This window comes from Carcharodon carcharias, chromosome 17 (assembly GCF_017639515.1).
Source record: "Carcharodon carcharias isolate sCarCar2 chromosome 17, sCarCar2.pri, whole genome shotgun sequence".
Taxonomy (NCBI): domain Eukaryota; kingdom Metazoa; phylum Chordata; class Chondrichthyes; order Lamniformes; family Lamnidae; genus Carcharodon; species Carcharodon carcharias.
In genome coordinates, this window is record NC_054483.1 from 121,533,037 (window position 1) to 121,549,920 (window position 16,884).

Here is a 16,884-nt window from a genome sequence, read left to right on the forward strand (position 1 = left end):
GCCTGAAGACAACTAAAATAAGCGAGCTGTGCACGTGTGCCCATTTCCCGGCAGGCAGATGCACAGAACTCTCAAATCAAGAGAACTGCTCACGTGTGGCCCTTTCCTGACCGGCGTATCCGCATTTCATCACATTTGTGTAGAGTCAAATTTCTTCTGTTGGTTTAAAACTGTGGAATCTTTATTCTCTTGGTAAGTAACTGGGATTTCAAATTCATCTACTTTACAACAAGAGTTACTGGTCACTAACTGGATCGTGACAACTTGGGGCTTGGTCTGGGATTGTGACCAGAGAAACCAGTGTTGTTCTCCTTGGAGAAGAGAAGATTAGGGGAGATTTGATGAAAATATTTTAAATTATAAAGAGTTTGTTGGAGTTAATATTTTTTCCACTAGCAGATGATGCTTTAAGCTAATTGGCAAAGAACTAATGCACAGATGAGGAAAAAAATGTTTTAAGCAGTGAGTTGTTACGATTCAGAATGCATTGTCTGAAAGGCTGATGGAAGATTTAATAGTAAGGGAATTGGATGTATGCTTGAAAAAGAAAAATGCACAGGGAAATGAGACTAATCAGATTGCTCTTTCAAAGAGCCGTCACTGGCACGATGGACCGAATGGTCTCCTGTGCTGCTGAGTTTGACATTGTGATAACTGCTGAAAAGTGCGATCTCTGGGCTAATATACAGCACTGCACTGGCCATGGAATTTCTCCAGCATTTGGAAACCTGGTGCTGACCAGAAGAATTGAGGTAATTTCTTTCCTGCTTTTCGGTTTATTACCAGTTCAATCTGCTGAAGGTAGGATCTGGCATAGCCTGTAACTCTGGAACTATGAGTAATTTCACATCTTTCTGCGAAGTAGTGTGAAAGATGTCACACTTAGGTTGAAGTGTCTGAATTAGATACATTTTTTACATTCGAGTTTCAGCATGTAATTCTGTGAATATGGTGACTTTCTTGTATGGACAGTTAACTAAACTCCTTCAGTGGTTGGCTGTAAATCCAGCATGTGGTATGACACTAAGCGAAATAGACTTTAAAAAAAAATTGTTCTAAATTTGTGCTTCTTTAATGGATCTTATTTGATGTTATGATATGATTGCTATAGTTGGCTTCAGTGCCCTTGAGCCAGAGTTATTTATACTCACTTTTATAAGGGTTAGTAAATCTGAGCATCGAATGAGAAAAGAATCAAATTTCATGCCTGTTTAGACTTTCAACTTGTGCACCATATAGTCAATTGGGTGTCTCACTGGCTGCTGACGCATGTTGAGCCAGGGATTTGAGTACAATGAGTTCATGAATTGCAGTCTAAACTTCATTCTTCACATTTGTCTCCTGGATTATCTGACTGGAAATTTTACGGGATCAAGCCTTATGCAAGACATCACCCGATTATTGTCTGTCAACCTCAATGTGCCTGTGACTGACATAAACTTGATGTCATAGTCCAATTTTAATTTCATGTTGTGTTTGCTTTGTGACAGGACATTGCAGTACCAAATGTCTCAAACTAAAATTTGGAGTCTCCTCATGGCCCAATTCTGGGCACAGCACTTTAGGAAACATGGAAAGGCTTTGGAGACAGTACAGAAAAGATTTACAGGAATGGTTCTGGGTATGAGTGCCAGTGCACAAGCTGCGCTCCAGGAGAGCCCAGGATCATTGGCAGACCTGGATGGTCAGTGTCCAAAACAACCAATCTGGCGTGTAGACCAGCCCAATTGGCAGGCTACTTGGCCAATGATTGCTCTTGTCCTGAACAGCAACATTCATTGGCTAAGTAGGAGCTGCAGATTCCCCAGTTCCTCCTTTCTTGCTTACCTCGTAGACTTGTGTTTGGGCCTTTTTAGGTGCTGCTTTCTTCACTCTTCCAAGTTTAGATCTGACTAGAGGCTGTTGGAGCACAAGGTAAGCCTAGTGTCTCTATATTCAATTTATCCCCACAAGGCCCTTCTTCTCCTGACCTTGCCTCCAAGACTTCCCTCAGTTGATGGTATCTGTGGACCCTAGCCCTTCCCTTCCTGACCTCTCCTTAACCCCTCCAATGATAGTGTGTCCCTGGCCCTGGCTTCCCCTGGCTGAGTATGTGAGAGTGAGTGTGCGTGTGTATGAGAGTGAACCAGATGCTTATGTTCACTCTCGCGCTCGTGTACTCTTGGAGTGTGCGCCACCAGGGCCTTTTATTAGTTCGCTGTCTTTCTTGGCACTTCCTAATGTTCAATTTTATTAATTGCTCCTTTCTTAAATTGTCAATTTATTGTTTTGACATTGCTTTCTTTTGCTCAGTAAGTTTTATGTTTTCTTCATACATTCTTTTTTTAAAAATTCATGTTCAATGTTGTGCCAAACCAGATCTTGGGCAGCTGCTGGATTGAGAGGCTCACAGTCTGATTGTGTTTGGAGGGCTGGTGAAAGGGGTTATTTTTGCTCCAGTAGGAACGAAAAGTATTGGAAATGCTCAGCATGTTTGATGACATCTGTGCAGAGAGAGGTCAGTGATCCTTTGTCAGAACTAGTGCAGATTGTGGACCAGAAGCGTTGACTGTTTCTCTCGCCGCAGAAGCTGTCTGGCCCACTGAGCATTTCCAGCATTTCCTATTTATATTTCAGATTCCCAGATCTGCAGTACTTTTCTCTCCTATTATTTGCTCTATGCTGGGCATTGTAAGTGTGGTTAGTTTAATTTGAAATGCGAAAATATTTATCACACTATGCAAAGTGTAATTTTTCTGTTGATAAAGTCCACCTGTTTGGACAGAAATAGCACATGATTACAGGCGAATAGGTTGGTGCTAATTTACTGGAAGGTTTTTGTCATTTTAAATCTTGTAAGTGAAACCGGGCGTCATGCACCAATAAAATGTATCACCATTAGCTCAAGATATTCTCATTTCCACATGGGCTTGTTTGCAGTGCTTGTGAGGTTTAAATATTTTGCATGTTGCTGTCTGGATATTGCATAGGGCCAGGTTCAAAGAAGTGGAGCTGGTTACATAATATGAATGACCATGTTGTCCGACAAAGCCATGTTTGTAAAGTGTATCATACTGAAACCTGAGCTTCTGATGGGCTTTATAACTAGAGGCAAAGAGAATAAAAGCAAAGAAGTTTTGCCGAACCTGTATAAAATTGTTCGCCCCCACTGTGACTATGGTTCCCAATTCTGGGTGTAGGAAGAATGTGAGGGGGAGGGTTAAATGGTTGGCGAGGTTGGGGGTACCTTGTGGTGGATAAGGGACCTGGAAACTGGAGAAGCACCAGGGCCTATGTTCTCTCTCCTGGCCCTCTAAGGGACTTCAGTTAGGTGAATAGATTAGAGAAGTTGGGGTTGTTCTCCTTAGAAAAGGAAAGGTTGAAAGGAGATTTGATTGGGGTGTTCAAAATCATCAGGGGTCCAGACAGAGTAGATAGAGAGAGATTGCTCCTATTGGCAGAAGAGTCATGAACCTGAGGGTATAGATTTAAGGTGTTTGGCAAAAGAACTGATGACGACATGAGGAAGCACTTTATTTTTATGCTGGAATGCACTGCCTGAGAGTGTGATGGGGGCAGATTCAATCATGGATTTTAAAAGCAAATTGGATAAACGCCTGAAGGAAAAAAAATTGCAGCGTCATGGGAAAGGGCAGGGGAGTGGTACCAGCTAAATTGCTCTTGGAGAGCTGGCACAGACTCAACAAACCGAATGGCCCCCTTCTGTGCTGTAACCATTCAATTATTCTATGATTCATTTGTTCAGGGTGAAAATAAATCTGAGGTCACGAAATTATGTTCACTTAACAGCTGTTTCCCATTTGGCACCATTTATAGTAACTGTATTTGAATGTTTATTTATCTATTGAGCAATAGATGGACGGATGGTATAGATTGCCCTTGATGTACAAATAAGACCTTTGACAATTAACACAACAAAGGTAACCAGTGCTTTAGGTTTACTTTCATGCAGCTTCCCTTTTTTTTAAAAAAAAAATTCATCCATTGCCAGGTACATCCTGAACCAGAGATCCATTCTTGATCATCAACACAGGTAGGTGGTCTACTGTTTAAATGGTAATTTTCTGAGATGGGAGAGGGTATTAGAAAGGAATGGAGCACTTATCTTTTATGCAGAAATACTCTGACTGGAATTAGCAGTGTAGGAATTCTTTGGTAGCAATCTGCATCCGTTCTAGTTGTCCAATTTGTTCGACCACAAGCTCTGTAGCTGATATTTTCTTATAATCGTACTTTACATAGGTTTTATTAAAAAATGTTATCTTATCAGAAAATGCCTGAAAAACATGACGCAGCAATTGCAATGTTTGCAGGAGGAAGTGATGTTTTGCTTCAGACCAGAACGCTAAACAATGAATTAAAATTGAAATGTTATATAGTAATGAGAGCATTTCTTTATTATCTTTGCTATCACTGGAGCCAAACCACCTGTGTGCGATTTTCCTGTCTACCACCAATCCAGCTTGCAGCCATATTTGTTAAGCTTGGGAGACCCATTAATTACTGGCCATCCCAAGAACTAGGAAAGATTACAAAAGCATTTCTTGCAACTCCTTGAATTTCTTTAAGTCTGTGTTTAATTTGGTAAATTGTGCTTTTATTTTTAATGTTTTGTTTAGTGATGAATGTTATAACAACTGAAGATTACCAGCGTACTTATTGGCCGAAACTGGACAGTGCCATTGATCAGCTTTTGACACAGTCTCCTGGAGATTGCATCCCTATATCTTACGAGCAAATCTACAGGTGAGAAAGCAGCGAATTTTGGTCATCGACAATACCATGATTAAAATAAAAGATCAGAATTTAATCAGTTTGCTTTGTGAAAGTCATGCTTGTGATGCCTTATTTTACAATGAAGGTCAAAAGTATAATTTGTGATGTTTAAGAACCTCACTAGTATCAGGCCACCTCGGGAACTAGAAAAGATTACAAAAAGCTTGTTCCCAAATGGCCATAAGAAAGTAGCTTTTTTGCATTTTATTTGCTCCTGAGATTTTATGTAATAACTCCCCCCATCTCCACCCCCCCCCCCCCCCCCCCCCCAACCTTTCCCACCCCCGCCCCAATCCCCCGCCACCTTCTGGTGTATTCCTCTGGCAGTTGTGTTCTTCGTTATTCTGGATTGGTTCCCAGGCCAGTCTGAAATTCGAACCCTCCATTAAAATGGAGTGGAGCTGATGATATATGCTGTAGGCGCTCTGCTTATTTCCTGTATAAATCGGAACTCATATACACAATATTCTTGATTGGTGGAGTATTTTTTTCAATCAACCTTTTCTGAGAGCCCATCTCACTTTGCTCACATGACTCATCTGAGCTGCTCAGATTTCATAATCATAAAACAGTCTCAAATCAAACTTCAATTTGAACAATAACAAAAATCTACCAATTATAACAAAGGATGACAATTGAGCTGGCCAAATCGTTCAAATTGTAAGATTGTAAAACAAAAATGAAAAGAATATTTGAACTTTTCCCTATTTGCATAACAATAGTGGAAGCTTTTCAAAAGTAATCTATTAGATGTCGGTGCTTTGGAATATCCTGAGTGATTTATTGAAGTGTTATGTAAACAAAGGATACTTTCATTATTCACCTTGTTCATAATATTGTTTCAACTCCTGCCTCAAATCTAGTTTTGTGAAGCAATGTCCTGCGGTGTAACACCTTGCCTACAAAGTTTCATATGGATCCTGGGATTTGCAAAAATGGAACAGATAAAATTGAATAGATAGTTAAATTAAAATCATAAAGAATAATAAAAGCCAAAGCCACAGTTTTACAATTTCTGTGGAAGCATATAATTCAAACTCAAAAATACAGGTTCACTCCCAGAATTGTGTAATAGTACAGTATGATTTGTTGAATCACCGTAAATCATTGGTTCTGATTAATTGCATATTAAATTATGTAAAACATTGAATCATCTGACCCACTGTGGCCAATGGCATGGAACATCTGAGTTGCTTATTGCATGTACCTATGCTCATCACACTCAGGATGCCATACGATTTTACATGCAATTTTTGTCACACTTGTAAATGATTGATTCAATTGCTCTTTCATAAAGCTTGACCTGAACATGTAGTTTGGTATTCATGAAGTAACAATGAATCACAGCCAAACAATAGGGAGTTTACTGATCAGCTGGTAGAAAACAGAAATGAAATCAAACGATTATTGCTTATTTTCCTCAACTATTATAATCAAATTGGTCCATTAGCAAAATCCTCAGTATTTTTAAACCAAAGATGTATTCATCAAGATCCTAAGAAATAGGAGAATGAGTTATGCATTTGGCCCATCGAGCCTGCTCTGCCATTCAATAAGATCTATAGCTGATCTGATTGTAACCTTAATTCATCTTTCCCTGTCTGTCCCCATAACCCTTGACTCCCTTGTAAATCAAAAATCTAATTCAGCCTAATGTGTATTCAATGACCCAGCCTCCACTGCTGTCTGCGGAAGAGAATTCCAAAGACTAACAAGCCTCTCAGAGCAGAAATTCCTCCTCATCTCTGTCTTAAATGGGAGACCCCTTATTTTTAAACTGTGCGCCCTAGATCTAGATTCCCCCTTGAGGGGAACCATCGTCTCAGCATCTACCCTGTCAAAGTGCCTCACAATCTTATGTTTCATTAAGATCACTCCTCCTTTTTCTAAACTGCAATGAGTTTAGGCTAAACCTGATCAACTTTTCCTCATAAGGCAGCAACTTCACCCCAGGAATCAGCCTAGCAGACCATTTAGGAACTACTTCCAATGTAATATATGTCTCCTTAATTAAGGAGACCAATGCTGTACATAGTACTCCTAGATGTGGTCTTACCAATACCCTGTACGGTTTTTGCAAGACTTCCCTCTTATATACTCTGTCCCTTTGCAATAAAGGCCAACATTTCAATCGGTTTCCTAATGACATGTTGTACCTGCATTCTAACCTTTTGTGATTCATGTACACCCAGATTCCTCTGTACTTCTGCACTGCAGTATTCTGCAGTGTCTCTCCATTAAATAATAATCTACTTTTCTATTCTTCCTGACAATGTGGACAACCTCACAAATTGCTTTCCTACCTATCTTTGTATCATTACCAAATCTGGCTACAATACAGTCAGTCCCTTCAACCAAGTTGGGGCCCAGTACTGATCCCTGGGGCTCTCCACTCGTTACAGTTCGGCAGCTTGAAAATGATTCATTGATCCTGACTCTGTTTGCTGTTTATTAGCCAATCCTCTATCCATGCTAATATATCACCTCCCAACACCAAGAGCTCTTATCTTGTGCAGTGACCTTTTATGTGGCATCTCGAATGCCTTTTGGAAATCTCACTACACTACCCTGCATATTACGTATTCAAAGAGCTCTTATTGTCACGGGCCTATAAACCACTCCCACCAGTGACTTCTCTTTTCTATTTCGTATCTCCACCAAAACTGATCCTGCGTTTTGCTCCTTCAAACCAAGATCATTTCTCACAATTGCACTGATCTCATCTGTTAATAACAGAGCTACCCCACTTCCTTTTCCTTTCTTCCTGTGCTTCCAAAGTGTCAAACACCTTTTGAATGTTCAGGTTCCAGGTGTGGTCACTTTGCGACCATGTATCTAATGACTGTCATATCAGACTCATTTATTTCTATTTGTGCTATCAATTCATCCATCTTGTTATGAGTGTTGTGTGCATTCAGATAAAGAGCCTTTAATTCTGACTTTTTACCATTTTCCCTACTCTAATCTTAGTTGCTGCCACATTCTTATGTTTGTACATTCTGTCCCTTCCTGTCACATTCTGGTTATCATTACTTGTATAGTACCCTGTACTATTGCCTTGCCCTTCCTTAAATAATTCCAGATTTTTTTTGACTATCCTTTCACCCATCATTTTGGTTTTCTACTCAGTTCAATATTGGAAATAAAGTTTGTAACATGCAGTACACAACAAAAAATGCAACTTACAAGAAAATGATTAGATTCAACTATAGAACCAACAGAGGCTTGTGCCTGTTGGAAGCCTGAGCATTGAAATCTTACAGGTTCCCAGACACAACTGTTGACTAAAACAAGTCTGAACAAGATACAACTCTTGGTATACACCAGTATGTTCAATTTGTGCAATACTTTGATTGCCAGCAAGATTGGTTGGTCAGATTGTGTGCTCCTTGTTTTTAGAAGGGGGAGAAACAGCTTAGATACTTTGTTATCCAAAAAAAAATAGGGGCCTACAAGATAAAAATACAGTTTTCATAGAGTATGTTATGACAAACCATGTATATACAGTATTTGAATTGTTTGTATAATTTATGTTTATAATCGCAATGATGCTTTTATTCCCTGTTTCAAGACAGCTGCCTCCTGCTCCTCCTTCCAGTTTTTTTGCCTTTTGGCAGAAATACCATTTAGTTTATTTTTGTTGCTATCAATTTGTTGGCCCAGGCATAGTTAGGTGGCATCCCAGCCTGTCCCGTCTCCCCCGGCTACTCCTTTCCCTGCTTTTTTTAAAAATTACGCTTGATCAGCAGTTGAACACATTAATATTGCCCTATCTCCTACTGAAGAGAAAACAAATGTATGGGGAAGACTTGGGCAGGAAGGTCTCCGAAAGAGGAATGGATGGTCTCTTTTTAAAGCTGAGGTGTTGCAACTGGGAATAATGTTTGTAATGATATTATTAAACTTACCTGGACGTTAGCAATATAATAATATAGTGTGGTTAAAATTTGTTCAGCTGTGTTTTTTTTTATATTGGAAGCCTGTATTTCTCCATGAAACCTAGGGCTTCAGGTCTTGTCCTCCAAATAAAATCAACAAAGTAGTATGTTACAATTTACAGCATGCATACTTGTGCTTATTGCTCCAAGATATTTTATGCTTGATAGAAAGACAGACTAATCACAGACTACACAAGGACCTACCAAACCTTGTGCCCTCCTCCACTGCTCTGTATTGATGAATAACTGCTGATAAACTGCTCTTTGGGTCCCGGGAAAACCATTTTTTAGACTAATGAAAGTTATCTGCTCTTGATATTTTAGACAGAAAAAAATACAAAAACTAGTTAAGCAGAAGCCCTTTGATGTTTTCCCACATAACTTTCCTTTTAAAGCAAAACAAAGAGAGACAATGTTAGTTACTCTATTCAAACAATTCTTTAACTAGTAAATAAAGCATGCTAGCTGTTGAGAAATGAAACTCAGCACTTTGATACTCCTTAAATTTTACATGTTTTAAATTGTTAGAAGAGCTATATTTCTTTCATTTGGGTTAATACTTGAGCTCAAAAGTAGATAGCCCAAAAAATGGTGTAAGCAGTGGAGATTGTGCCATTATTTAAGGTTAGAGGGAACCTATGATTTAAAAAGTTTTTGAACTAATCTTTTTACTTAAACGGTGCCTTTTACTAATAATCAGCATTACTGCAGAGATATTTGGTAAATATTGAAAAACGGGAGAATGCTGATTTGACCTTTTTAGGTAAAGGGCCGTTTCTTGCCTATGAGACAGGGGCAAGTTTATTTATTTGTATGATTGTGGCATGTCAGAAATTACTTATTTATTTACCTGCTTACAGCGGGCAAGAATAATGCTGTTTATTTTCAAGATTATGCTTGCTGTATTTCAGATGTTGCACTACGAAGTGTTAAAAATATTTTGTCAAAACAAAAAGAGAGGCCATTATTTCTTCTGACCTGGACCTAGGGATTTATAAATGTGTGTTTGACTGTAAATTTCCCTCACTAATAATAGTTAACTTCACATTGTCCCAACATATGCAGTTAAACTTCCTTACCTTGAAGAGATAGGCCAGGTTAAGCAAAGCTGTACCTTAGCAGCAAATAACATGTGTTGCACAGTATCACTCTCATTATAAAACAGAAGCTGATCTGGTAGTGACATGAGAGATCTTGAAATTAAATAAGCACCTTATTCCAAAATACAAATGAATTACTTGAAGAATTATGCCCATAAACAAATGTGAGGAGCTCATGGACCATTTTGTCACTAAGATTGAGGTCACCTGGTCATTGGTTCTGCTGTATCCCTTCCATCCACTTGCCTGCCCCCCTGAATTTGCTTATTGCTCTAGTTTCTCACTTATCTATCTTCATGGTCTACCTGAGTTTATCTTGCTCATGAGACCCATATCCTGCTCTCTCATTCCCACTCAACTGCTGACAACTCAACTTTCCTTCTTGGCCTCCTAGTAGCTGATATTGTAAGCAGTTTCTCCTCCTCTGACACACCCCCTCCCTTTCAAATCTGCCGTCATCAACTGTCTCCTCAAAAAACACAATTTTAGTAGTCTGTCCTTGCAAACTACCACCCCGTCTCCACTCTTCCTTTATTTTTCATACTCCTAGAAATTGTTGTTACCTCCCAAATCCATATCCACATCTCAATTTGAATCTCTTTGACCAGGCCAAAGCCCCAAAACAGCCCTAATCTGGATGACATTCTATGTGACCATGACTGTGAGGCACTATCCTTCCTCGTCCTTCTGGATCTCTTTACAGCTTTGTAAAGGAGTTGACCACACCACCCTGCTTTATGCAGCTGAATGGGACAGCTCATGCCGAATACCACTCTTATTTATTCAGGTGTAGTCACAGAATCACCTGCAATGACTTCTCTTCCCACCCTATATTTTTACTTCTGGAGCCCCACAGGATCGGTCCTTGGTCCCCTCCTATTTCTCATCTACACTGTGCCCCTCAGCAGCATTGTCCAGAGACATGACGTCAGTTTCTTAATGCCCCTTGATAACACCCAGCTCTACCTCACCACCACCTCTCTGGAATGCTTCATTATCTTTATGTTGTTAGACTCCTTATCCTGGATGGGCAGCACTTTTCACCAATTTAACAACAGGAAGACAGAACCCATTGTTTTTGGCCGCTACCAAAAACTCCATTTCCTGGCCACCAGTTCCATCCTCCTCCATGGCTCCTGCTTCAGGCTGAACAACACTGTCCTATTTGACCTAGACCTGAACTTCCAACCCCAAATCCTCTCCAAAGAAAGAACCATCAACTGCCACTCAGATAACAGCACCTGTTTCAATCCTGTAGCTGAAACCTTTATCCATGCTTTTGTTATCTCCTTATTTGACTATTTCAATGGTTTCCTGGCAGACTTCCAATCTTCCATCTCCATAATCTTCAGCTCTTCCAAAACTCTGCTCTCTGTTTCCAAATTCTCACCAAGTTTCGATCTCCTATCAGCCCTGTGCGTGCTGACCCACAGTGGCTCCTGTCCAGCAGTTCCTTGATTTTAAAAATCTGCAATCTCATGTTTCAACTCCTCCAAGGCCTTATCCTTCCTAACCTCTTCCAGCCCTATACTCTCCAAAAACATTGTGTTGCTCCAACTCGAGCCTATTGTGCATCCTCCCATTCCCTTTCCCCCCTCTCAGTGGCCATGCCTTCAGCTGTCTAAGCCCTAAGCCAGTTCCCCAATCAAATTGGGATCATGAGTTTCAAGGCAGCAGTTGTGGCTATGGAGCAGAGAGTGAGATTTGATAGTCCTGGGGTCGGCTGCAAGGCCCCTTTAGATGTGCACGATTTTTCTTTGTCTGTGGGCGTGGCCTGATCACTGACACCACCAGAGCCTGCAAAATGGTAGGTGCCTTAGTTTTTTTTTGTCTGTATCCCTGCTGTCTTAACCGTCAGCCAGCTCAACAGCTCTCTTCTGCCCCTGCAATTTTCACTCTGGGGTTGCACCAAGTGTGGAGTATTAAAATGGGGTCACAGCGGAAGAAAGTTTGGGAAGCACTGCCCTAAACTTGGTATTCTCTCCTGTAAACTTCTTCACCTCTCCTTGTCTCTGTCCTCTTTAGATACTCTTTCAAATCTGCTTCTTTGAGCTTTTAGTCACTCGTCCTAATATCTCCTTTTATTTGGTGTCACATTTTGCCTTATAATGCCTCTGTGGAGCACCATGGCTATTATAAATGCAAGTTGTTATAAAGCTGACTGCTAATTATTTATAGTCAACTTTTGACTATCATATTCTGTAACATTGCAATGATGCTATCATAGTCGTGCAGTTGTTCAGTTTAGTTGCTATTGTCCAATGCTGACATTGTGTATATGGATGATATCTATCATTTTGTGAGAGGGAGCCATCCTCATGCAGTGCATTTGGGAGTGAATTTAAAGTTTTTATCACTTTTGGGAGTTGAGAAGACTACTATAAATCAGCCAAACTTTACTCTTGCTTAAGTTTTGAACCCTTAAAAGAGATTTCTGCCTTGTAATATTTTCTCTGTTTAACCAGTTTTCCAGCTTTTCCACATGGCTGTAATAACCACGCTGTGTGGAATTTCAGAACACTGAAGGTTTGGATTTGTTACCGTGTAACTGTAGTTTCATTCCACTTTTGCCAACTTGGAATATAGAAAGTGTTATGGGGAGTGGGGCAAAGCAGTGAAATAGACACCACAGGCCTTTCATCTCTGCGAGCGGTGTTCAAATCAAGCCCTAGCTGATATGATGTAAAGTCCCTGGAATGAGTTTCAATCCAGCTGTTTGTGCTGCAGGTCCACACCCACTGAACTGCTCCTAAATTGTAACAGTGGGACTAAATTGGCAATCTTCCACAGGGAGATAGATATGGGTTAGAACTGCCTGCCTGTTGGAGTAGGAGATAATCTACTTGGATTGGTCATCACTCCCCATGTGTAATGTTACAGATTAGCATCTATAAATTAGGCAATTGTACTGAATCATGGTAACAGTCAGAAACTACAATCTAGAACCTACACAAGCCATGAGTAGAGCCACATGAGATGTATTAATATTGAATGCCGACAACTGCACTGCAACAACATTTTACAGATCAGTGGAAATGAATCAAACATCTAAAGGATTAACTGTCTGAGCCCACCAAATAGAACTTTTGGATTGGATTGGCAGGGATCTTGGAGCCTGCTTATATTCTTCCAATTTCATCCTGGCTTCACGGCAAATTCTGCTGAATGTGCAGAACTGCTATTCTTTGCGAGAATATAACAGCTGAGATCATGAGACCATTCTTGATTTATATGTGTCTTGCTCTTCCAGTTTTTCATTTTATCTGTGTTTTCATTCATAAAATATCAAATGTTTATTCGGTAAGTAGTTATACTGATTGAACTTAATGGCAATCACAGGACACATTTAAATGTAAATGTTGAAATCATTTAAAAGTACAAAACGAGACTTTTTTTTCCTTATTTGTCACACTTGTTAATATCCAGCAATCTCACTTGCCTAGACAAGTGCAGTTCCAACAACACTCAAGAAGCTCAATGTCATCCAGGACAAAGCTTGGTTAGCACCCCACATGTCACTTAAATCTTCACTTGCAGCATTTATTAATGACTTAAAAGATAGAGATAGGGATAGAGAACCACATTTCTAAGTTTGCGGAAGACACTAAGAATACTGGCATTGTTGACAGTGTAGGTGATAGCATAAAATTGCCGAGAGATATTAATAGATTAAGGGAATGGGCATCATTATGGGGTATTTGATTTCAGGGTAGTCAAATACAAGGTTATCCACTTTTTACCTAAGATAGATTTGTTTATGTTCTAAATGGTGAAAAGCTAGAAACAATGAAGATTAAAAGAGCCTGTGGGAGGGGTTCCATGTAGAGGTACAGGAAATAATCAAAAAGGCTAATGCATGCTGGCCTTTATATTTAGAGGATTAGAATTCAAGGGGGTAGAAATTATGCTAGAGTACACCGAGTGTACTGTGGGCAGTTTTGGGCACCAGACCTGAGGAAGATTATGGCCTTGGAGTGTGTTAGCGTAGATTTACAAGAATGATACCCGGACACCAAAGGTTAAAATATGAGAGATTATACAAACTAGGTTTGTATTTCCTGTAATGTGTACCATCTACAAAATGCAGTGCAGCACTCACCAAGCCTTCAACGGCATGTCCCAAACCTGTGACTGCTAGACCCTAGAAGGACAAAAGTAGGAGCTGTGTAGGAACACTACCATCTGCAAATGCCTTTTCAAATCGCACACCACCCTGACTTGAAAATGTATTGCCTTTCGTCCATAAATGCTGGGTCAAAACCTTGGAACTCCCTATCCAACAGCATTGTGCGAGAAACTTCACCACACAGACTGAGGTGGTTCAAGAAGGCCACTTTCTTGAGGGTAATTAGGGATGCACAATAAATGTTGGCCTTATCAGTGGCTCTCACATCCCAAGAATGAAGGGAAAGATTAGCACAGATTGATGCAGAGTAAAACTCGCTGCACTGCCTTAACGATGTTCTTTAATCTCAGCCTTGGAAAACCGCTTCTGTTAATTATTCCTACATCCAATATACTATCACCTTTTCTCAGGGCTAGATTTCCAGATTATTTTCAAATGGCCAATTTTGATGTGCATTCATGCTGACTGGCATCCAGATTGCGTATTGAAACTCACATCATTCCCCCACCTCAGAGCACAGTGAATGTCATACAGGACACGGACTGCAATGGTTCAAGAAGGCAGATCACCACCATTTTGAGGGCAATTTGAAATGGGCAATAAATGCTGGCCTTGCAGGTGTCACTCACATTCCATGTGTGAAGGAAAAAAAGCCAATTCTAAACTAGATTCGAGCCGAAGTATCTGAAGAGAAAAGACATTGCTCTAAGTGGTCTTTTCTCTGGTTAATACAACAGCTGTGCCCAATTTTCAGAAATTCGCTTGCCCTCTGCTCACCTGATGTGCATATGGAGGAATCGTGTAATGTCCAATGAGCAATGCGAAGGCTAAAAGCCAGATTATGTTTCTTTTTCTTTATTTTTAGCTGTGTTTACAAGTGTGTGTGCCAGCAACATTCAGAGCAGATGTACTGTGACCTCATCACAAAGATAACCAGTCACTTAAGACGTGTCTCAGAGGAGCTGCAGGTACATATTATTCTGGATATCTTTGTTGTTTTCTTTGCACACCTGGTATATACATTTTATTCAAGATTATTTAACTCAGTGATAATGGTGGTTGTTATGATAAATCAGCACAGTCACTTTTCTGTTTAAAATGTGAGACTAGGGACATTTCATATGATGATGATAATATTGACCCTTTGCATCTGGATCCAGTTTGGTATGCTGAAGATTGTGCCAACACAAGCCATTCTCATCTCTGTAATATTGCCAATTGGAGATTAGACCCAATATTCAACAATTTCCGATTTTTACTAGTCAGCATTCATTATTGTGAGTTCACCATCAGTTTGGAAACTTTTGAAGTATAAACTTTGCCAATCTATGGCTGTACCATGCCTTTTCTTGTCTTCAACCAAAATAATTAGGAATTGTTGATGTACTCGAACACCAGGCCTTTTGTGCATTTGCCGGGAAAAAAAAAATAGATTATAGAACTGACTTAAAGAAATATTTGCTTTTGTATAAAACCTTTTGTTATCTCAGGACATCCTAAAGTGCTTTTTGAAGTGTAGCCACTACTATATTGTAGGAAACATGGCAGCCAATTTGTCCACAGCAAGCTCCCCCAATCAGCAATGTGATAATGACCAGATAATCTATCTTTTTTTATATATGATGTGGATTTGAGGGATGAAATTTGCTAGGACATTGGGGATAATGTCCCCATTTTTTAAAATTGTGCAGTGGCATTTTGTACATCCATCTGAGAGGGTAGACAGGACCTCAATTTAATGTCTTATCTGAGAGATGGCATCTCCAACAGTGCAGCACGTCCTCAATACTGCAGTAGGGTGTCATTTTTATGTTCAAGTCCTGGTTTTGGACTTAACCCACTGAGGTGAGAATGCTATCAACTGAGCCACTGCTGACACCAATCTCATGTTATGTGAATAGATGGGTGAAGTTGAGAATGTTCTCTTTGGAGAAGAGAAGATTGAAAGGAGATATTATAGAGCTGCTCAACATCATGAGGAATCAGGATAGAATAGATATCAATTTAAGGTGACCTGGAATGCACTGCTTGAGAGTGTGGTGGAGGATGATTCAATTGTGGCTTTCAAAAGGGATTGTGTAATTATTGGAAAGAAAATTTGCAGGGCTACAGCGAAAAGGCAGGGAAGTGGGAATCGATGAGTAGTTTATAAAGAGAACCAGCACAGATACAACAGGCTGAATGGCCTCATTCTGTGCTGTCATCATTCTAAGATTCGTGTTCATCTAACTCTGTGCTCACTGACCAGCATTGGCTCCCGGTTAAGTCTTGATTTTAAAATTCTCATCCTTGTTTTCAAATTCCTTCATGGCCTTTCCCTTCCCTATCTCTAACCTATTGCAGCCCCACAGCCCTCTGAGATATCTTCTACGGCCTCTTGACCATCCTGAATTTTAATTGCCACTGGTGGCCACACAAGTTGCCTAAGCCCTAAGCTCTGGAACGCCCTCCCTACACCTTTCCACCCCTCTACTTTGCTTTTGCCCATTAAGACCCTCCTTAAAACCTCCCTCTTTGATCAACCTTTGATGGCTCGGTGTCATATTCTTTTGTAGTGTTCCTTTTGAGGCACCTTGACACATTTTTATTACTTTAAAGGTGCTATATAAATATAAGTTGTTGATTCTATTTATATGAATGCTCAAGGTGTTAACTATGACTACATTTTGAAACTGCCTTTCTGCTGTGCAGCTCAAAAGCAATGCTCAAGTGAAGCCTTGAAATTTCTGAGCATTGCCTTCCTGTTTTACTTTTGAATCATGCTGCAAATAATTGTGAATCAAATTGATGGGTTATTATGGCAAGAGGCACTTGTTTACTATGCCGCATCAGTGCACATCATCAATGTAAAATTGGGCTTTCATCCCATCAGGCAGTGCGGAGTTTCTGATGGACTTCACCATCCTCATTTTCCCTGTTTGACTTGTCACTTTAAAGGCCTTCT

General features: G+C 40.0%; 1 protein-coding gene across 1 annotated transcript in view; it reads left to right on the forward strand.

Annotated features, from left to right (window-relative positions):
- cacul1 (CDK2 associated cullin domain 1) overlaps window positions 1-16,884 on the forward strand; it is a 103,851-nt gene that overhangs the window by 19,300 nt on the left and 67,667 nt on the right. The window contains exons 2-3 of the mRNA XM_041209922.1: window positions 4,620-4,746; window positions 14,806-14,908. Of these exons, the coding sequence (XP_041065856.1) occupies window positions 4,620-4,746; window positions 14,806-14,908 (230 nt within the window). The remainder of the gene's footprint in view (window positions 1-4,619; window positions 4,747-14,805; window positions 14,909-16,884) is intronic.